The sequence below is a fragment of the Desmodus rotundus genome, chromosome 7 (genome assembly GCF_022682495.2).
Source record: "Desmodus rotundus isolate HL8 chromosome 7, HLdesRot8A.1, whole genome shotgun sequence".
Lineage (NCBI taxonomy): Eukaryota > Metazoa > Chordata > Mammalia > Chiroptera > Phyllostomidae > Desmodus > Desmodus rotundus.
In genome coordinates this window covers 137,111,390-137,133,082 of record NC_071393.1, presented here as the reverse complement: position 1 = coordinate 137,133,082, position 21,693 = coordinate 137,111,390, and the positions used below count along the sequence as shown (strand labels likewise).

At 60.2% G+C, this 21,693-nt stretch overlaps 2 protein-coding genes across 4 annotated transcripts in view; one reads left to right on the top strand and one right to left on the bottom strand.

Annotated features, from left to right (window-relative positions):
• BRF1 (BRF1 general transcription factor IIIB subunit) overlaps positions 1-21,693 on the top strand; it is a 39,493-nt gene that overhangs the window by 2,290 nt on the left and 15,510 nt on the right. For both annotated transcript variants that reach the window (XM_053927977.2, XM_053927978.2), the window contains exons 2-5: positions 2,878-2,958; positions 8,980-9,153; positions 12,919-12,950; positions 15,198-15,270. In XM_053927977.2, the coding sequence (XP_053783952.1) occupies positions 2,878-2,958; positions 8,980-9,153; positions 12,919-12,950; positions 15,198-15,270 (360 nt within the window). The remainder of the gene's footprint in view (positions 1-2,877; positions 2,959-8,979; positions 9,154-12,918; positions 12,951-15,197; positions 15,271-21,693) is intronic.
• Positions 16,507-19,079, bottom strand: BTBD6 (BTB domain containing 6). Of its 2 annotated transcripts, XM_024567584.3 has the most exons (4): positions 18,363-19,079; positions 18,113-18,203; positions 17,853-17,971; positions 16,507-17,689 (listed from the first exon to the last, which is right to left on the bottom strand). In XM_024567584.3, exons 1-4 carry the CDS (start codon positions 18,719-18,721, stop codon positions 16,657-16,659), a joined length of 1,602 nt encoding a protein of 533 aa, XP_024423352.2. In that variant the 5' UTR covers positions 18,722-19,079; the 3' UTR covers positions 16,507-16,656. The 2 variants fall into 2 exon arrangements, with proteins under 2 accessions (XP_024423352.2, XP_045057377.1); XM_045201442.2 differs by lacking the exon at positions 18,113-18,203 and having other exon boundaries at positions 18,363-18,467.

The following is a 21,693-nucleotide window of genomic DNA, read 5'->3' as shown; positions in this document are numbered from 1 at the left end:
TTCTCTCTAAAAATAAATGCAGTTTTTGTTTCAAGTTTTTCGTTGCCAGCATGTAGAGAGACGTCTGGTCCCGTTGCTGACACGCTGCACTCATCAGTTGCGGGTGTTTTTGCAGACTCCCTGGGCTGTTCTCTGTGGACCGTCCTGTCGTCCATAGACGGGGCTGTTTGCCCTCTTCCTGTGTTTCCCCTCCTCACCGCCTTCTCGGTCCGGCAGCTTTCGCTCCCGGTTTGGCCCCGTGTGAGCCGGGGCTTTGGCGCCTGTTCTTTATCTGTGAAGTTGAGGACGTTCCCTTCTACTCCTAGTTTGATGAGAGTTTATCGTGAGTGGGTGTTAAATATTTTCGGATGCTTTTTCTTTATCAACTGATACGGTCGTGTGTTTTTCCTCTGTGGTGTGTCAGTGTGGCTGGTTTTTGCCCGTTGGACCTGCCTCGCAATCCTGGGGTGAACGCACCAGGCTGTGGGGTGTCGTTCCATGGATGTGTTGCTGGATTCAATTTGCTAGTGTTTTGTTGAGGATCTTTAAGTTTATGTTCATGGTGGTCTGTAGTTTTCTTGTAATGTCTTTGGTTTTGATGCCAAGGCCATGAGCCTCAGGGAGTGACGTGTGAGATGCTCCTTCTCTTCTCTTTTCTGGAAGAGCCTGTGAGGAACTGGTGTTACTTTTTCCTTGAATGTCTGGTAGGATTCACAGTGTGGCCACCTGGCCCAGGGCTTCTTTATCAGAAGGTTCTTCACTACAGATTCTGTGTGTTCTGTGGTTGTAGGCGGTCGGTTAGGGTGTAAGTGGTCCCTGTCCCCTGGGTGAGTTTGTGGTTTGCAGGTTCGGTCCACTTGGTCTGAGTTGCAAGTGTCCGCAGGGAGGGGGGTGGACACCGTTCTCCTGCTGTCCTCCCCAGGGCCGCAGGGTCTGCAGCAGTGCCCCCTTTCTCTCAGATGCTGGTGCTTTCTATGTTCTCTCTTCCCCTCGTTTCTTCTGCTAGAAGTTTATCAAGTTTATTGCTCTTTACAAAGAACCGGCTTTGGGTCGCATTGATTTTTCTCCTCTCTGCCTCCCTCCCCAGGCGTCTTTGTGTTCTTCCTGGGTGGCTTCCCCAGGGTGACTTCCCGGCACCGCTGGAGCCAAGTCGCAGGCACTGTTTGCGGCTTTGTCACACGTTGCCACACTTTTCCCCGCGAGTCATCCAGGACTTTGACGCCTGTTGGGAAGAGAACAGCAACCGGAGGGAGCAGGAGCATTGTGCTGAGTGCTCTCCACTGCCCGAGCCAGCGCCTGTCCACACTGGGCAGGCAGGAAGCTGGGGCTGAGGGGGTACCCAGGGGGTTCTGGACAGAGAGATGGGCTCCCACCCGGGTGCAGAGGGCCCCACTGGTCTACAGCCTTATGAGCACAGGCCTGGAGCCAGGCGCTGTTTGCTGGTGTGGTTGAAAGGTGCCGTGGGGCTGTCTCTCAGGGAAGCGTGGTAGGGGTCCTAGGTTCTCAGCCCGTGGGGACACAGGGAGCTGGTGCCTGGACAGAGAGGAGAGGGGTGGCACCTGCCTGCAGCAGCTCCTGTGTCCTTCAGGGAGGGCTCTCCCAGCCTGGCCCTTTCCCTTCCCCGTCACAGCGGCGGGGGCTCCAGCTGATGACTTGGTTCAGCCTCCCTGGCACCGCTGTGTGTGTCCAGCGGCCTTCGCAGTGCTTCCTTACACCAGCCCCCTGCAGGTGAGCATCCCTGGGAGTGGCCCTTTCCTGGGTCCCAGGGCTGCTGTCTCCCTGCGCACTCCTGCGTGTGCTTTGAGAACCGAGCTGGGCAATAAGCTCGGGGGTTTCCTCCAGAATATGTCAGTTAGAAGGCAGGGTCTGGCGTCTCCCGGCCCTGGGCGCCACCCCAGCACTCCTGCTCTTTGGGGCCCTGGCCCCCAGGCTCCCTGGAAGATGTTCATGGCCAGCAGAGTGTGCTCCTGTGCTGGGTGCACAGCCAGCACCTTGCCCCGTGGTGGCAGTGAGGCTGGGGCTGGGGGGACACCCAGGCCGAGTACTTCAGCTGGTGAGGAGCTCATGGCCAAGGGACAGGTGATGGGCTGAACAGGGTGGGTGCTGAAGCCTGCACACCCAGCAAGGCCAGAACTGCTGGGGCCTCGTGGTCCCTGAGGAAGGGTCCCAGGGAGGGGCACGCCCTGTGCCTGTCAGGGACTGTGAGGGGCAGAGCAGAGCTCCCCAGCAGGCTGTGAGGGATGGGCTGTGTGAGGGACGGCTGCTGCAGCCTGCAGGGCTGGCCGAGCTGAGGGCCCCAGGAAAGCAGCCCTCCCCCTGGGAGCTCCCTCTGGGGTAGGTGATGGCACCTGGGGGAAGAGGGGGCTCCACCCAGCAATGTGGCTCCTGCGTACTTGGGGACCTGCCTGTCTGGGGAGCACCTGCCACGGTGTCCACGGCCACAGTGTCTCTGAGGGCCGGAGGTGTCTCAGTTGTGAGTGATGAAGCACTTCCACACCCTTGTGACAGATGCCCCCTGTAATTGGATGAGAAAGGTTTCCTGCCCCCAGCCCCATGGTGGGGGCAGCAGGGGGTCTCCAGCAGGTGGTGTTGCTTTTGCTGGGGGAGGTCCACTTTGCATGTGCCCCACCAATAGGGGCCTCTCCCAGCATAGCACCCAACAGGAGACGGCACTCCTTCCCCACGAGTTGGGCTGGCCCTGTGGCAACTTTGACAGCAGGAAACAGCTGAGGGGGCTGAGCCTCAGGTCTCAGGAGGCTGCTGCTGCTCCACCAGAGGGTAGATTGTGGACCCTGCCCGGTTCTCAGTCACACCCGAGGCAAGCAAGGGCTCTTGGTGCAGAGCTGTGCAGAGCTGCTCTGCCATGTTCGGGCTAATTGGTCTGATTTGTGTTTCTAGGTGCTGGCAAAACCCCATCCCTGGGCAGCGGTTTCCACGTGAACCTGGGAAAGGAGTCGAGAGCACAGACCCTGCAGAATGGTATCTCCCGCTGCACAGTGCGAGGCGAGGGCGGGCGCAGGGTGAGGGCGGGCACGGGCCCCACTTCCAGGAGGGATTGTGACCAGGCCCCCTCCCCCAGGCCAGCAGGACCCCTCGCAGGCCTCACTCGAAGACTGTGCCAGGGCATTGGGCGGGGTCCGGCTCTGTTCTGTCTCGGTGAGGTTGAGGAGAGACGTGCAGCTCCGTGTGGCTGTGCTTCACCGCAGGGGCAGAGCTGGCCGTCTGGCCCCAGGCCTGTTTCCCGGGTGTGTCGTCTCCATGTGCACGAGGAGAGTTCTCTGCGCTGCAGAACCCCCGTCTCCTGTCGGTTGCATGGCACCTATCGGGGGGCTGCCCTTTGCCGATGCTGCACTGTGAGCCCAGAGGTGTTTGTTTGGATGCTGTCTATCTCCCCTGTGATTCTGATGGATCCACGTCACCTGTTCATTCCTTTGTTGCTGTGCTTTCCAAGTCACAGCTGAGAAATGTAGCCAGTCCAGTCCAGATCGCAGGCATATGCACTGTTTTCGTAGAGTGAGGCCCTGGCCCACTTGGAGCAATGGGCCCAGCCCCTCTCTCCTGCTTGTGGGTGTCCAGCACTCTGACACCAGTTGTTGAGGGATTGGGTCAGCCCGTTGGCTCTGTCTTGGTGGCTGTGGTTTTGTAGCAAGTGTGAAGTCAGGAAGCAGGAGGCTCTCAACCCTGTTCCTTGTTCTTCACCCTGTTCTGTGGACTACTCTGAGTCCCTCGAATTTCCCTGTGAGTTCTAAGGTCGGCTTGCCCGTTCCTGCAGAGCAGCAGCGGGGGCTCTGCCTGGGGTGGGGCGGGGGCTCGTGCTGGGTCTCTAGGTCGGCCTCGTGGCAGGGGGTGGGGGGGCATCGCCCTCTCTACACGGTGGGGTCTCCTGACTCCAGAGCGTGGGTGTCTCTTTACTGACTTAGGTGTTTCATTTGTTCCGACAGTTTTTTGTGGTTTGTGCAATGTAAGTTTTACATTTCTTTCATTACATTGTTCCTAAGTGGTTTATTCTTTTTGATGCTATTGCTTTCTTTTGTGGGGGGTACTCTTTTTTAATCCTCACCCGAGGACATGTTTGTTGACTTTGGAAGAGAGGCAGGGAGGGGGAGAGACAGAAACATCAACGTGAGAGAGAAGCGTTGATCCGCCGACACCTCGACCGGGGACTGGAGCCACAGCCTCTCGGTCACAGGACGCTGCTCCGACTGACCAAACCACCTGCCAGGGCTGGGGCTGCTGCCTTCATTTCATTTTCAGTTGTTCATTGTCAGTGTGCAGATGAACAACTGAAGGACAGGCATTTACCTACTGATCTCGTACTGCAACCCTTACAGAAATCGTGTATTATCACAGTTTTTAGTGGGTTCCCGAGGATTTTACATACAAGGTCATAACATATGGAAATAGGTAGAGTGGGGGCCGCCGGTCAAGGTGGCTTGCCCCTTCGCACAGCTGCGTCAAAATCACAGCAAAACCCGAGAACAGCCGTCACTCAGGAGCATCAGAAATCGAGCTGAGTGGAACTCCAACAGCTGTGGAAATAGAGAAACCACATCCGTGCAGACCAGCAGGAGGGACACCCATGTGGATAAAAACTCGGGAGGGATACCTCGGGAGTGAGGAGTCGCAGCCCCACACCGTGTCCCCGGGCCTGGAATTCATTGCCAGGAAGATGAGTCCCCATGAATTGTGGTTGTGAAAACCAGCGGGGATTGAGTCAGTGGAGGAGGCTGCTGGGGCCCTAAGCAGTTCCTCTTGGGAAACCCACACACGGACTCGCCTACTCAGACTCACTCCCTCTGAGCCCCAGCACCAGGGCGGCAGCTTGAAGGGCCCCAGTCGTTTACAGGGAGAGACTGAGGTGTCCGGCATCCCGGCCAGCAGAGGCCACTGTCTCTTTGCTGAACCCTACCCCCCACAGAGCTGGTAGGCTGGTGCCACATCTGAGACTCCTGGCTCACACATCCGTCAACCTGGCTAACACTGTGTGCCCCACCTTGGAGATCCCCAGAGGCTCTACCCACCCAACTTACAGGCCCACCCAAGAATAGCTTTTCCATAAGAATAGCTCGCCTTGGCTCCTAAATCCTGTCAAACAAGCGACAGCCAGGTTAGAGTCACAGCCTGGCCTCACCCAGGAAGCTCCCAGCCGGGCACAGGCAGCAGCCACCTCGGATGGCTTTGCAGGCCCAGCGGGGTGCCCCGGGCAAAACACAGGTGGGGGCTGACCTTGGCCTGCACCTCCCGGGAAACCCAGGGCCAACACACCTAGTGGACAGCAACAGACCACTCACACACGTGACCCGTGGCCGTGAACAATGCGGGGGGAGGTTGCTTGAGGGAGTAGGGGGCGCTGGTGGAGGGGGGCAAAGGGGGAAAATCAGGACAACTGTAATAGCATAATCAGTACAATACAACTAAAAAACAGCTTTCCTTCACTTCCCAAACTGGGTGGTTTTATTCCGTGTCCTTGCCTGCTGACCCCCGCTAGGCCCTCCAGAGCCATGTGGAGGGAAGGGTCCTGTCCCTCGCTTCAGAGGACAGCATCCAGTTCCTCGCCACAGAGCGTGAGGTCAGCTGTGGTCAGCTCAGGCAGGGACACTTTCCCCAGGCCTTTGGGACGCTTCTGTGAGGACACTGAGGGACCTTAGGGCACACAAGAGCACCCCAAGTCAATGCGCCCCACGCTCTACCTGCACGCTGCCCACCTCTGTGGCTCTCAAGGACCTGCCCCCACCCTGCTGCCCCTGGGGATGGGGTGGCCAGTAACTCCCCCCAGGCCAACGGGGCGCCACCTGCGGCAGGACCCCCAGGCAGCGTGTCCTCTGAGCTCCCCTGCACCTTCCCTTAGCGCCTGGGGGTGGGCTAGCATCTCACTCCAGGCGGGTGCTTAGAGGCTAGAGGCTGCCTTGGAAGGACACGCCACGCTCCCGGTCTGAGCTCTGATCGCCCTCTTTCTTTTCCTTCTTAACCGAGGCGCAGGAGACCCTGGCTGAGGAGCGCAGGCCGTGGCACTCCACCAAAAACGGATTTTAGAGGGTGGCGGCAGGGTGGGGGGAGAGGAAAACAGACATTAATTTGTGGCTCCACTTACTGACGCGTTTGTGGGTGATTCCTGTACATGCCCTGACGGGGGACTGGACCTGCAGCCTTGGTGCTTCGGGATGACGCTCTAACGAGCTGAGCTGCCTGGCCAGGCCTTTCTCGGGGAATTTGTTTCCTTTTTCTCTGTGTGACTTGTGTGTAGTGAGGTCATGCAGCGTGCCGACTGAGCCTGGACTGCGGGACGCGCTGAGCCTCGCTGACCAAGGCGGCAGCACCCTCCCGGAGCCCACACGGCCCCTTCTGCCTCGGACGCCAGTGTGCACCCCAGAGCACGTCCCTCGGGAGTGTCGGGCGTGGGCCGGTTGGCTGGTGGCTGTGTGGGCCGTGGTCTGGGGGACGCTTGTCTGTCTTGTGCCGTTACCCTCCCGCCAGCAAGCAGGCTCAGGGTCCTGGGGCCGCGGAGCCAGGGGCACCCGGGTCACCATCTTTGCGGAGGGTGTGCAGGCAACTCAGGCCAGTGACCGCCACTGCCCACGCCTGTGGCTGCTGGGATGTCCCCTTCTTGTGAGGTGCCTGCTCGTTGCCTCTTGCACCCGTTTTTTAAGTGGACTAGTCTTTTTCTGGCTGGTTTGTGGGAGCTCCACATTCTAGATTTGAGTTCCTTGTTGGATGCACGTGTTTCGAATCCCTCTCCCAGTCGATGGGTTGCCTTTCCACTTTTTAAACGTTGTCCGTTGAGTTCTCAATTTTAATGAAGCACCACTATCAGTTTCTTGTGGTTAGGGTTTTTTGCGACTTGTTTAAAAATTCTCGTGCACCCCGAGGTCTGAAGACACTCCGCCATGTCCGTGCCTGGAGCACTACTGCTTTCTTTCACACTGGGTGTGTGACTCACTTGGACCCGTTTGTGCCCGTGCTCCGAGGGAGTCCTGGCCTGCACATTCCAGTGGGCGCCCCGTGTGGGGCCAGCGCCACCCTCAGGAGGCTGCCCTTCTCGGCAGGCCTGGTTGTTGGTCACGTGAGCACGGTCTGTCCTGGTCCTCTGTGCTGCGTGGACGCGGCTGCAGGGCCTCTGCTCTTGGGCCTTCCCGAGTCAAGGTTCCCACCAGAAAACCCGCCGGGGTGTCGCTGCAGGTGCTTATGCTGTGGGAAGGGGCCCCGCACTTCATTAGCCCCACCCCTACTTCAGGGCTGGTCACCGTCCCGGTTGTGCCCTGCTTGTCCGGTGCCATGTCCCCGTGTCCCTGACTTCGCTGCCCTGCCAGCATTTCCCCGTCGTCACGAGCGATGTGATGTCAGCACTTAGTCACTGGCCACTTCGCCCCCGCCCTTCTCCCTGTTGTTAGTGCAGGGCATCCTGACTGCCCGCGTGGGCCTGCGCCCTGGTGGGCCGCGTGTGCGGCATCCACGTCCCAGTGTCTGACCATCAGTCTTGGTGCGGCCTCTGGGTCTGGAGCGCGGGAGCGGAGGCCTGTCCTGTCCTTCTCGTGTCGCTTTCTCATCACGCTGGCCCCTCACAGGCCTCTGTGTGACGCCTGTCTTGGCCTCGAGTGGGGTTCGCTAGTGAGGCTGTGTGAACCAGTGTCCTCTTGGTGGGACTTTGTAGTCACGAGAAGTTCCTCGAGAAGGCTGCTTGTCACGGGACCATCGCAGTTTCCTGTCTCCTCCCGTCGGTGTCTACGGGTGAGCCCCATGGCTCAGCGGGCGTCCTGCTGCCTCCCTGGCCCTCCCTTTGCTTGGGCCCTTCTTTCTCTCTGGGCGGCTGCAGTTGGTTTCTCCACCAACCATGCCCGGGATTGTCCGCTCGAAGTTGTGCTCATCTTTCCGGAGTGTGGCTTTGTGGACGTTTGCCGTCTGCCTGTCCCTTCCCTCCGGCACCTGCCTCTCAGCTTCCGTGTGGGCACTTTCAACCGCTCTTCCCAGCTCCCTTTGGCTGGCGTCTGCGTTTAAAGCTGTGCCTCCCGCTGTGCCTCCCTCTGCGCCCGGCCTGGCTAGAGCCCACAGGTGTGCAGACAGCTAATTCTCTCCTCCTATGGGGGGCGGGCCCAGAGAGCACCCCCTGACGCAGCAGCACCTTCCGGACCAGCGTGGCCACACTGTTGGCCACACTGTGGACGCACGCAGCTGCTGGTCTGCTCTGCTCCTCTCCGGGCATCTCTGGGGGTCCTCAGACCCTCTGGGCTGCTGTGGCCTCGCCTCCCTTGTCTTCTCCCTCGGTGTTGGTTTCCCCAGGAGCCTGGGCAGGTGTTCGGAGGAGGCCCTGCATCTGAGATTGCCGTGGGTCTCGGAGGGGCCCCGCAGAGGTCGGGTGAGCTGACACCTGTCCCTGCCAGGCTCCGCCCAGAGGTCCCTGGGTCCCGTTTCTGCACTGTGTTCCTTCAGCAGCACTCAGTCCAGCCCCTCAGAGCAGGAGGGGGACCAAGTCCGCCCCGGGGAGGCTGTCCTCACACACAGCGTGCACACCAGCGCAGTTGCTGGGGATGCCAGGTGTGACGTTCTGATGGGGAGGTGGCGACTGGCCCTGCTATCCTTCTGTCTGGTCGGTCAGGGTCTTGGTTCTGCCTAGGCCTTGGCTCCACAGAACAGTGACCGTGACCCATGTCCGTCCCTTCAGTCCAGCTGGAGGCCCTGGAGCTGCGTGGGTGCTTGAGGGGGCAGGGCTGTGGGGCGGGGGTGGGGTGGGGGTCCACAGGGGCACTGGTGGCAGGTCCCTTGGGTGGAATCCAGCTCATAGCCCCCACTGCCTGGCCGGTTCCTCAGGCTGCTCCTCGGCACCCCCATTCGGGCAGCAGTCCTGGTCAGCGCACAAACCCCAGGACAGCCCAGAGCTCACGCCTCCCTGGCCAGGGTCCGAGTCAGAGCAGGGGGCCAGCCATCATCGTCGTCTGTGGGCTGAGGGGAGGCCACGCCTGCGTCCCAAGTGCTGTGCGCAGCAGTGACCGTCGCCTTGTGTCCTAGGGCGGCGCCAGATCCACCACCTGGGGAGCCAGCTGCAGCTGAACCAGCACTGCCTGGACACGGCCTTCAACTTCTTCAAGATGGCAGTGAGCAAGCACCTGACCCGGGGCCGGAAGATGGCTCACGTGATCGCCGCCTGCCTCTACCTGGTGTGCCGCACGGAGGGCACGCCGCGTATCCTTTGGCTTGGGGCCTCTCGGCTGGCCGCCTCTTCACTGTGGGGTGCGGCAGTTGCGGGGATCTTTGTTTTGTCGAACACCTGGTGGGGTCAGCCGTCCGGATGAGCGCCGGGCTTCCTGGTTGCCTGTCGCCTGTTGAGGAGCTGGGTGGCTGGGCCCCTGTGCCCCTTGGCCCCTAGGGGGATAGTGGGTGCTCTGCCGCCATCCTTCAGCATCTCCCTGTGGCTGGGCGCTCATAGCCAGGCCGGTGCACAGTGCAGGGTGAGTGGCCTCCCGGAGGCCTGCTGGTCTCACGGCCGCCCCACAGCTCTGCCTTCTCTGGAGAGGACCGCGCCTATTCTCCCTCGCTGTGCATGCCCGGGGTGCCTTGGGTGCAGCTCTGCAGGCGGCCCACATGCCCAGGGTCCATCCAGTGCCCCTGGGCTCCCTGCCAGGCTGTCTGCCCTCCTGCTTCCTGTGCTCTTTTCCCTACCCCTGTTCTGGGTGGGCCCCACTCTCGCCCCATGGCCTCCAGTCTCCCTTCTGTCTGCGCCCACAGGGGATCTTAGGGTGCAGAGGGTTCTCCCAGAATTTGCACACCAGGGCCGGAGCATTCTGCCTCCTTAGACCTGCTGAGCAGCCCAACACCCCGAGTCCCACCCTCCATCTGCGGTGGGAGCTCCTTCACTGAATGAGAAGGTTCTTGGAGCCGTGGACTTGGTGGCTCTGGCACCTCCTGCCCGGGGCTGCCCAAGCCACCGGTTCCTCCTCCTGTGCTGCTCCGGCCCAGCCCTGCAGTCCTGTCTTCCCTGTCTTCTTCCTGTTTACTGTGGGCCCAGGTGCAGCTGGGGACAGAGGCCATGTGTGGGGATGCCCTGTCTGCAGAGCATCAGCAAAGGCAGACCCCTAGATGGAGTGCACAGGGCTGCCCGCCAGGTGAGGGTGACCGGTGGCCCAGTCCAGGGTTCCTCTCTGAGGTGGTAGAATGGGTCCGCATCAGGTTGGAGCGCAGCTCTGGGTAGACTGAGGACCACTGAACTGCATGCTGTGAACAGGTGAACTGTGGCTGTAACTCTGACCCTGTAGCACGGTCACAGATCAGATAGCAGGATGTGGGGAGGCCCGGGCCAGCCTTGGGACGGCTGCTTTGGGGGAGACAAGTGGAAATCTGGACACCCCTCTCATTCCTGCCCCGGGGCCCTCCTTGCTCCCCTGGCTTGGCTCTGTGGTCCCCGTTCTGGCACCGCCTCATCCCTTCCACGTAAATTCCAAACACCCAGAGTCCACACAAAGCTGCTCTCTTCTGGCCCCAACTAACTGCCTGCAGCCCCCCACCCTCATGTGCCTGCGCGGTTCCTCCCCTCTCTGGCTCACAGAAGGTCTGGCAGGAGGAGACCTGCTCTCTAGACTTCCTGTCCCCGGCCCTGGGCAGGTGTGACTGCAGAGACTTTGGGGCTGGACGTCCAGACCAGCTGCTGCACACAGAGTGCAGGTGCCTTTGCCCACAGCTGGCGTCCACCCTCATTTGCTGGGCTCCAGCCCAGTGGCCAGCAGGCCAGTGTGGGAGGCCTGGGGGTCTGCAGGCAGCCAGGAAGCAGTGTGGGAGTCTCTGTCACCTCTGACTTGTCGCTGCCTGAGAGAGCGTTGGGCTGGAGGGATAGGTGTACTCAGAGCCTCCGCGGTCGACTGGCAGCATCCAGCCTGCTGCCGCCTTCGGACCCTCTATCTCTGGGACGGCAGACGCGGCGCTTGGTCACCGCACTTGTGGTTTGCAGGTCCGGGCCGGCTTTCAGAGTTAGCTCCGTCCCCATGGCCACCGCCTGCCCCTCAGCAGAGGACTGTTTCCTGTGGGTGGCGCTGTGCTCTAGGAGTGGGGTGAGCAGGACGGCACCTCCTCTGGGCATTGGGCCCGTGGCGGCTGTCTCTGTGGGTTCAGGCTCCTGTGCTGCAGCAGCTTGGCGAGGCGGCCCTCCCCCCCTGCCCCCTGGAGCCTGCAGCCCAGCCGCTGTGGGGACGCAGCCTCCCACATCTCGTGTCCACGCCTGTGCCGGGTTTTCTCCCGAGGGGTGGACCATCTTTTCCTTGGTAGCAGCTTCACAGAGACATGATGCCCCCCCTCCCCCCCTCCACTTGCCCACTGGGGGCACGACTCTGTATGATCCCCGGTGCTCAGCAGGCGCGTCCGCCGCTGCCTCTCTGCGTTTGCCTCGTGGTTGTGTTGTGTGCTCCCCGAGGCTCCAGGTCTGCGGGGGGCCCGCCCTGCCCTTCGGCCGAGGGGCTGTGTCCCCCAGCGGCCACTCACTCCACTGAGCACCTGCCAGGGCTACTCCAGCTTCTTGAGTGGCCTGACTTGAGTTGGTTTTCCCTCATGGTAAGTGTTGGAGACCGTGCATTTCTCTGCAGCTGGGCTTTGCTTTGGTTCAGCATCTCCCTTTTTTTCTTTTTCTCACCCTCACCTGAGGACATTTTTCACTGCTTTCAGAGAGAGGAAGGGAGGGAAATGTCGATGGTTGCCTCCCAGATGTGCCTCGACCAGGTGTCAAACCTAGGACCCTCTGCCCAGGACTGCTCTGCCCAGCCGAGCTGCCCTGTCAGGGCGACACCCCCCACTTTCGATGTGCTGTTTGTCAGGGCATTCTGTGATCTGCACGGTCACCTCTTGTGTCCTGGGCTCGTTTACAAGACGTGCTCTGAGGACGGGCCCTGAGTGGCCTCCTGAGCCGGAGGCCGTCCACGCAGCTCAGCAGCGTCGGCTCTGGAGGCTGCAGTGTTCCGCGGGGGTTGGGCTGCCTGTGCCTGTCAGGGTGCCCTGCCTGGGTTCCCCTGGGGCTGTGGGAGGGCTGAGAGCTCTGCTGCTCCCCACAGCTCCCTGACCCGTCACATCAGAAGCTATGTCATCAGGACACGAACTGGGGGTCGTCCTGTGGGAATGACTCTTGGAACACCGTAAAATGCCCTCTGTGTCACTGCCCGCGTTCCCCGAAGTGCGGCCGTGCTGGATGCGAGGGAGGCCTCACCGGTCCCACAGACCTCCTGTGCTGCACCCCTGCCCTGGCCCCTGGGACCGCCATGGTCGTGCACTCCCTCTGTCCCCCTCCCATCCTCACAGTCATCACAGCCTGTGGGCCTGTGCATGGCGCACTCTGTCGTTGGGGCTGCCGCCCTCAGAGACTGAGAAACTCGGCCCTTGAGTGTCTGCCCTCATGGGGGGCTGCAGCCCCCAACACCTGATTCGGGCTCTGGTCCAGCCCCAGGGGGTTTCCTTTGGAGTTCCTCCGTAAAGCCGCCGTGGACCCAGTGTGACCACTTTGCTTTGTTTGACAAGTCCCTGGTTCAGCAGCTGTGTTTCGGGGCGGGGGGGTGTGTCTAGCCTGGCAGTGCTGCACCGAGGGCCTGTTCTGGGTGCAGTTGGATCATGTGGCAGGAGCGGGGGACAGGGCCCATGCCTGAGTCCCCACCGCCCTCCCCTCAAGCACCAGCACGGTGCTGGTGCCTGCGTCTGTCCGCAGGAGCTGGGAGGCCTGGTGCAGGTGACACCCCAGCACCTGCAGGCACTGAATGTTACTGCGCACTTGAGATGGGCCACGCCCTCTGGGCAGTACGCCTCTCGGTGCGTGGGCACCTGTGTGGGTGGGGCCCCCTCTGTCCTGCCCTGGCTCACAGGAGTCTCTGGAGGGTCCAGTCACCCTGCTGCTACCTCACTCTTCCCTCCCGATCGGCGCTGAGCTGAGGTTTCCACAGGCCTGTGGGTGAGAGAGATGCTCCTTGACCTGCCCTGCAGACATGCTCCTCGACCTCAGTGACCTGCTCCAGGTACAGTGCCCTCTGAGTCCCTGCCCCTTGGATCTGTGCTGAGGCACATGCTTCCCCGCCCGGCCAGGAGGGTCCCTGGGCAAGGGACATAAGAGACCGTGGTCTCTAGTGGGGGCCCCATGTTGTCCCCGCCGGTGGTGGGGCCCAGGTGGACTCAGGTGTGGGCAAGGGCAGTTGTTTAACAGGCAAAGACCAGACGTGCATGTGTGAAATGCACACGGTCCTGCTTCCACAGGGCGTGGAGAGAGAGTTGCCTTCTGAGCACCAGGGAGCATGTCCTGTGGAGCCTCTCATCTCCAGAGGGCCGAATGTGACAGAGAGACCCCGTATGGGCACACATGTGCATGGGGCGCGCTCCAGGGCAGGGCGGTGCCAGGTCGGGGCCATCGAGGCTCTGTATGCGCCCCACACCCTGGGCTGGGGCCAAGGGCCCTCTCCACTGGGGATTTGGACAGTGAAGTTGTGGCAATGAAAACAGACGTTACCACAGTGTGAGGATTTATGCAGAGCCACACGAGTCCCATCCCCATGGGGGAAGCTTGTCCCAGCCCGGGCATCACACGGGGTGCTGGGCTGACCAGCACCGGGCGCTGCCGGTATTTCTGTCCTGGCTACCCTTACGCATGGCGTCTCTCAGGGGTCTGCTCCGAACACCCGCCTGAACTGTGAGACCCGAGTACTTCCCGGGCTGTGCATCAGGTGACCGGCTGCCTGGGAAGGACGTGAGAGGCCAGGCAGGACCGCTGTCCAGGAAGGGATTGGGCCCTGCCTGCAGGGCAGGAGTGTTCTGGTAGTTTCTCACTTCCCAGCTTTGGAAACAGGAAACCAGTCAGGCACCCACACGAAGAGGGCAGCGGGAGTGGGTGTTTCCGCTCACCCGGAGCCGAACCAGGCCTTGCGGGGTCCCTGTGCTGACCTGCAGATTCAGGCTGTATGCACACAGTTGGCTGCCCCGATGCCTTGGGGGAAGGCTGTGCCTCAGACTCCCCAGGTGGGCTGGGTGCAGCATTTGCAGGGAAGGTGTTCCACCCTCGACTGTGGGCCTCACCCCAGGGCTCACACTGCCAGCAGCTGACCAAGTAGAGAGGAAATGAGTACCAGACTCAATATTGGAAGAGATCACCCAGGCTTAGGGTCTTGTTTTGTTTTTATGCACATCCCCCAAGGTTTGGCACTCCCTGGTTGAGTGAACAGTGAACACCCTCCAGCAGGAGCCATGGGAGCACCCATGGGTGCCGGCAGGAGGCCCCTTTGTCCCATTGTGGCACAGCTGATAGGGGTGCTCACCTGGGCAGGGCCCTCAGAGGTGGAGCCGGGATCCTTGTATGTGCAGAGCCTACCTGTCCTTGGGCGTAGTGGGGAGGGCTGGCCGGCCACCCCCCACGGTGACCAGCCACCATCAGAGGAGCTGCGAACAGTGACCCTGAGCTGGAGTGTCTGTCACGACGACCTGTGATGGGTGAGGAGGGACGGCGTCTCTGGTGGTAAAGCCTGTGTTTCAGTGCTTCCCCTTTTAACACTCTATTGCTGCTGGAAGTCCGTTCAGGGAGCCCCTCCCTGGGCACTCGCACCTTCCCTTCCTGGGACATGGGACAGGGTGGCAGCAGGTGGCGTGGCAGGCAGGCCTGCACAGAGGCAGGGGGCCGGGAGGCCTGGAAACCTGGTGGGAGCCCAGCCGAGGCGTGCACATGCACACACATGCTAATGCATGCACATGTGTCCATGCTAACGTGCGCACTAATGTGCATGCTAGCAGCCACGTGCAGACACATGCACATTCATGCTAACACCACACATGCACAAACATCCGTACACACTCTCGGCACACACACGTGCATGGGCCGGAGCACAGGCCATGGGCTCTGTGAGCTGCTGGCCCTCAGGATGGCTGCCCCGGAGCCTTCAGGGCACCTATGAGCAGCAGGTGCAGTGACTGTGCCTGGCCGGGGTGGAGGGGGGCCCCCCAGGACCTCCGGCTCCCCCCTCACTCCTCAGCACCTGGGTGGGTGTGGCACACACCATGGTCTTGTTTTTCCTGGTGGCCTCTTGCGTCCTGGGCCAGGGGCCCACAGGCCAGGCTGGGTCAGGCAGGGAGCTCTCTGGGAGGCCCGAGTCCCAGGGCTGGGCCCGTGGGGGGGCTGGGGGGGCCGATGGGTTCTTTAAAACACCAAAACGAAACACGCAACTTAAGAGAAAGCAGACGTTTCCTAATTACAAACGCCACCCCTGGGTGGTTCTTCTTGACAGGTGAACGTGTATGTGCTGGGCAAGACGTTCCTCCTGTTGGCAAGAGAGCTCTGCATCAATGCACCGGCGATAGGTACGGCAGGGCTGGTGCCGAGTGGGGGGTCGTGTGCCAGTGCAGGACACGGCGAGGTGAGAGACGTGTCCGGGCTCTCAGCAGGGTGGCAGTTATTTCCAAATGAAAGCCAGAGTGCTGATGTCTGTCCTGAGCAGCTGTGGACAAGGGTGTGGACAGAGGGAAGCATGGGCACTGCCACAGGCGGGGCCCCGTGTCTGCCTTTTGAGGTGCACACTGGCAGCCAGGTGCCTCGGGGAAGGCAGGGCCTGGGCACAGTGGGCAGCCCGGCTCGAGTGCTGAAGTGTCGCCAGGAGGCCGGTTTTCAGTTGGCCTGGGCAGGCTGTTCCTTCCTGTGCCCATCAGCGTCCAGTGCGTCTCCTGGAAGTAAGGGAAAGCAGTCCTGAACCACCCACAGGATGGCCCCTGGGGCAAATGGTCCCCTGGGGCTGGTGGGCCTGGAGGCTGGAGTGGGTGCAGGGTGGGAAGGGCCCTCTCCTCCCAAGAGGCCACATTCCCCCTGAGTGATGCAGCGCCTCCCCTCCTCTGGGGGTCCTGTAGAGGTTTTCCAGAAACAAACCTTTGGGGCTGTGTCCTCAGAGAGGAGAGAGCCTGCTTCACTGCAGTTCACCCATGTGGGGTGATCCCAGCCTGCCAGGGGCGTTCCCAGGGGGTAGAGCCCTGGGCCCCCCAAGTGCCCCCACCCCACCCCCTTGAATCAGTATTTGTCACGTAGGAGGGTTTTGTCTGAGCAGCTAGTGATGCTTAACCAAGTGCAAGACTTCTAGTCTCTTCCAGGGCATTCTAGCTACAGCCTCAGCAGGCAGGCCTGCCCAGATGGGGGAGGCCCCGCCTCTGGCAGAGGGTAGACCTGGAGCAGGCGGGCTTCCCTGGGCTGCAGTTTGCTTCTCACCTGTGCAGTTCAGCACTGCAGGTGTTCCCTGCTGGTGGGCCGGTGAGAACTTGAGCAGCACTTATCTATGTGAGGCTCTCACTTTATAAACTTGAGATAAGCTATTTGAAATGACTGTGCCCAGATTTCAGACTTGAAGGGAAGGTCTAAAGCTTAGAACCACTTAGAATAACATCCAAGAAGGCGGGAGGGACAGCCAAGCCCGCCAAGCAGTTGGCGTGGGTGCCACCGGCAGGGTCGGAGCTGCTGTCTGCCCCCAGCCTGCCCTCCACCTGCCATGGGCACCCCAGTGCGCAGTGTGGGAGATGCCATGAGGCCTAGTCACTAGCATTCGGAAGCCCACGCTCTGGCTGTATAGAAAACATCTATTTCATACATTTGGGCCCACTGTGTACAAAAGATTCACCAAGTGCATGACGCCCGCCAGCTGCCGCGGAGAGTGAGTGCCACCCTCCCCACCTCCCCCACAGCACATCCCAGCCAGCCGCAGCATCTCAGGCATAGAAGATGAGCTCGGGGATCTGCCCACCCTGGACCCCGGTGCCATTGGTGCTGTCCGAGGAGCACTGGAACTGGAAGGTCACCTTCCCGCACTGCACCTCGGTCATACCCTCCTGCCCGAAGTAGCTGAGCTCGCTGCCATCCAGGACAGCGCTGGCTGTGTAGAAGGTGTCCTGCTCCACCTGCACAGGGTGCTCGAACCAGACTGAGAAGGTACTGCTGGAGCCGTCAGAGACGAACCTGGTCAGGTTCTGGGCAAGGACCACCCCTAACCGCTTGAGCTCAATCTTCACGCTGTACTCAGCTTTCCCTGAGCTGGAGCCATACAGGCCCAGCCCCGCAACAAACACCCTCCTGTCTGCGGCAAACTGGATGCTGTCACAGCGCCCGCGGTAGCGCCACTGGTTGCTGCGGTAGGCGGAGGACTGGAAGCGGTGGCACCTCTGTGGGGCCAGGCCCTTCCTCTTGGTTAGTGGGAAGTCCAGTGGGGGCTTGTTGGCCGCTGTGTACCACAGGAAGATGTTGTGGGTCTCCTCCAGGGTCAGGATGTCCGACTGGGCAGCGCCATTGGCAAACTCCTCCAGGCTCATAGTTGGAATTCGGACCAGGTAGAGGACTGGCCCCAAAACATGCCTCTTGTTGCGTGGGGTGACCGGCAGGCCCTGCCTCTTGCACTCTGCCTCGGCCCAGCTCAGCACAGCCTCGAAGACCACTGCCTCCTTGGTGTTGAGGGCCTCCCGAGCGACAATGATCTCCAGGGTCTGCCAGTCGATCTCACAGAAGCCCTCGGACCTCAGGGCCATCTCCGCCTGTGCGTCGATGACTTCCCAGCAGCGCTGGGTCAACTCGGGCTCCTCAAACAGCCGGCTCTGAGACAGTAGGACACAGGCGTTTTTGGCTTCCAGGCTCGTCTCCAGAAAGTGGACACAGGCTTTTGCTAACGCGGGGACAATGTACTTCTTGGCAGCGTAGAGAGTGGCCAGCACTGTGTCTGCTTCCAGGTCAATCTCATCACTGTACATGTACCTGGCAGGGTGGGGACCACGTCACCAGCTGCTTGGGACCCACCAAGCACCCAGCGCCTGGGAGACAAGCCCACCAGTCCTTGTGGACTTCGACTCCAGGGCTTTGGCTGCAGGGCATCAGACATGGAAGAACCACCCAAACTCAGCCAGGGGAGCCCACTTACTTCAACATGATCAGGAACGCCGCAGGCTCCACGTCAGGAATGTGGATTTCCGACTTGACTTCTGCCAGGTCCCCATAAAACATGGCATAGAAGACTGAGCTGCCGACCGCCAGGACGTACTGTGGAGAGAGAGCGCACTGTCCTGAGCCCTGGACCCCCCTGCCCCAGCGATGCCACACCCCGGGGTAGAAGACAGTCCGTTCCTAATAAGAAAATGGCCTGTCACCTTTGGGAGCTCAAAGGGCCAAGCTTCTACCAACCTTGTGGGCAGGCACTCTCCGGGCCCCTCCTGGGGGGCCCACAATGAAGTGGACGTCGGCCATGAGCTCGTTGTTGAACATCAGCGCGTTCCTGTAAAGGGGAAAGGCACGAGGCGCAGGGCTCGAATGGCGTAGGGCTCCGCCTGCGCTCGGAGGAGGGGGCGCTGAAAGACCAGCTCCGGGCCTCAGGGCCGGACGGGCGGGGCGGGGCGGGGGCGCAGGCTGCAGGCCAGACACAGCCGGGACTCACCTCTCACGCAGGGTCGGGTGGAAGGACTGCCAGTTGGGGCTCTCCAAGTTGTTGTTGTCGGGCGCGGGCGGCAAGGGCGCAGGCGGGGGCGCGGCCGGCGGCGGAGCGCTGGGCAGGCCCTTCCTGCCGACAGCGGCAGCGTTGCTGTTGGCGATGTCCGTGGCGGTGGCAGCCGTGGCGCCTGCGGGAGCGTACAGCTCCGCGGCCATCTTCACCGGCAGGTCGGCCTCCGCGCACAGGGGCGGTGCGCCGTGCGCCCTCCCGCTGCGCCTGGGTCTTGGGGGCGGCTCTGCGAGCACCAGGAGCGCGGTGAGGCACTGCGTCACCCGACCGTGCAGACAGGCCAGGGGTAGCAGCATGGGGCCGCAGCGAGCACTGCTTCCTCACCCGGCTGCCCACTGCCCGGCCGCAGGGGGCGCCGTTCACCTGCGCGTCACTTTGCGTCAGGGTGCCTGGGCCGCCCCGCGAGGAGGACGTACGTGCCCGAGGCCCCGCCCCGCGCGCTGACGAGCACGCCTCCAGCCCCACTTCTGGAGCAGGCGGCGCAGGCCTGCGCACTGCTGTGATTCCGGCCGTGCTAAGTCTCGCAGGGTTGCTCTGGCCGGAGGCCAGGGCCAGCAGTGGGCCGTGGTGTGGTTGGTCCTGGGACTGCCCAAAGTCCGCGGACAGGCAGTGCAGCTATCCGCATTTCTCTGATGACCAGTGGGTCCACACCTGGCTGTTGGTCTGTTTGCCAACTCGTGTCTTCCTTGGAGAAATGAGGCTTCACGCCCTGGGCATTTCTCTCTCTCTCTCTTTTTTTTTTTTTTTTTTTTTTTTTTTTAGGGGGGGGGGAAGACGTGAATCCGTTGCCTACGACCTGTACCCTGAAGGGCCAGATTGAACCCACAACCTTTTGGTGTATGGGCAGACCCTCCAAACAGCCACCTGTCCAAGGGCCCTTTTGTTTGCTTTTCCAATTTTTTATTTATTGATTTTAGAGAGGGGGGAAGGAGAGCGAGAGAAACATAGATTTGTTGTTCTGTTTATTTACAAATTTGGTGGCTGATTCTTGTGTGTGCCCTGACTCGGGATCAAACCTGCAACCAGCGTCTGGGAACTACGCTGCAGCCAACTGAACTGGCCCGCTTGAACTCTGCCCTTTTTAAAGATTTTAGAGACAGGGCAAGGGAGGGAGAAAGAGACGGAGGGAAACATCAATGTGCCTCTCGCGTGCCCCCTACTGGGGACCTGGCCTGCAACCCAGGCATGTGCCCTGATTGGGAATCAAACCCGTGACCTGGACGTTTATAGACAGGCACTCAAGCCACTGAGCCACCCCAGTGTGGCTGCCCGTTTTTTCTAATCAGGTGTCTGTTGTTCTGGAGTCACAGGAGTTCTCTGCATATGGCATGTTAATCCTTTCTCAGACACATGATTTGAAAATGCTTTCATTTCCTCGGTGCCTTTTCATGCTAATTGTTTCCTTTGCTGCCCTGGAGTTTTTAAGCTGATGTTGTCATGTTAGTGGTTTTGCTCTGTTCCCTGTCCTTTTGGTATCAGATCCAAGACATCTTTGCCCATTCTGATGCCCTGAGCTCCCCCCAAGCCTTCTAGTTTTGGGGTTCCACATCTCACAGTTAGCTCTCTAATCTGTTTTGTGTTTTATTTTAGTTTTTGACTTTAGAGAGAGAGAGGAAGAAAGACACATTGATTTGTTGTTCCACTTATTGATGCACTTTTTGGTTGATGCTTGTATGTGCCCTGGCTGGGGATCGAACCTGCAACCTTGGCATCTGAGGATGATGCTCCAACCAACTGAGCTGCCCAGCCAGGGTTGAATTGGTTTTCGTATGTGATGTAATATAAGGGTCTAGATTTCCAACACCATTTTGTTTTGTTTCTTTTAGAGAGAGTGGGGAGGGAGAAAGAGAGGGAGAGAAACATCCATGTGTGGTTGCCTCTTGCATGCCCCCTACTGGGGATCTGGCCCACAACACAGGCATGTGCCCTGACTGGGAATCGAACTGGTGACCCTTCGGTTCTCAGGCCCGGGCTCAGTCAGCTGAGCCACCAGCCAGGGCTCCAACCCAGTTCTTTGAGGAGACTGCCCTTTCCTGGCTTCCTGGTACCTGTGGAGGCTCGCTGAGCATGTGCGGGGCCGTTTCTGGGCTCATTTCTGCCCCAGCCGTGTGTGTGTCTCTGTGCCTGCACCACGGTGCTGCCTGGTGTGGTCTTTTTAAACTTCTTTCCGGGTGGTGATGATTTACTGTTTTTGGTTATTACTCCTTTTGTCTACCTCAAATACTTTATTTTGTTAACTTTTAATTTTTTACTTAGTATTTAGTTCATTGTTTCTTCCTTAACAAAGCATTTAAGTCTAAGTTTGCTCTCTAATTTCCTAATACTTTGCTTGGATGTGAGGGAACTGTTTTATCTTTTTCTGGCTAATATCTAGTATTCTTTTTTTTTTTTTAATCCCCATCCAAGGACACGCTTGCTGATCTTTGACAGAGAGAGCAGCACTGACCGGCTGCCTCCTGTGTGCACCCCGACTGGGGCTGAGCCAGCAGCCTTTCTGGTGTGCAGGGTGGGGCTCTAACCAGCCAAGCCCCCGGCCACACGCATTTAGGACTCTCGCACTTGTGGTCAGAGGGCATGAGCTGTGAGAGTTGTGTTCTCGGGCCTTATGGAGGGTTTCTTTGTTCTCCCACACACGGCCAGTCTTCAGAGCGGCCCCACAGGCTTCGGAGAGGCATGACTGCTGTTTTTAGGGTCTTGGACTTGAAATACATAGATTATATATATTTTAAACTGGCTTTTGGGGGGCATCGCTTTGTTGTGCTACCCATTGGTGCAGTCACTGGCTGGTTCCTATGTGTGCCCTGACGGTGGATCGAACCCACAACCTTGGTGTGTGGCGACAACCAGCTGAGCTGCCGGCCAGGGCCGATTCTTGCACAGAGCATGCCACGCGCACGGTGGTGATGGCACCCACTTCCCAGACACTCAGTCTTCCCCTGAGTCTGTCTAGCTTGAGGTGTGTGTTAAAGCCGCACAGCGTCGTGGTTTGAAACTTGTCCCCAGCCCTTGCTGCTGTGCTCCGTGCCTGCTGCATTTCCCAGTGTCTGTCTGGCCTCCTGTGAGGGGCTCGCTTTCTCCGCACCCTGCAGTGTCCACCCCGCCCCCTTCACTGCTCCTGCAGCCACAGCTGCGATCGCATCGATGCCGCCCTTCATCCTGGTGACCGTGCTCGTGAGGCTTGGCACAGCCTTTGGTGTTTGCGTTTTGGCCTCAGTTTCCAGTGCCTCCTGCAGACCCTGCCCCTGAATTTTGCTTTTCTCTCCCAGCT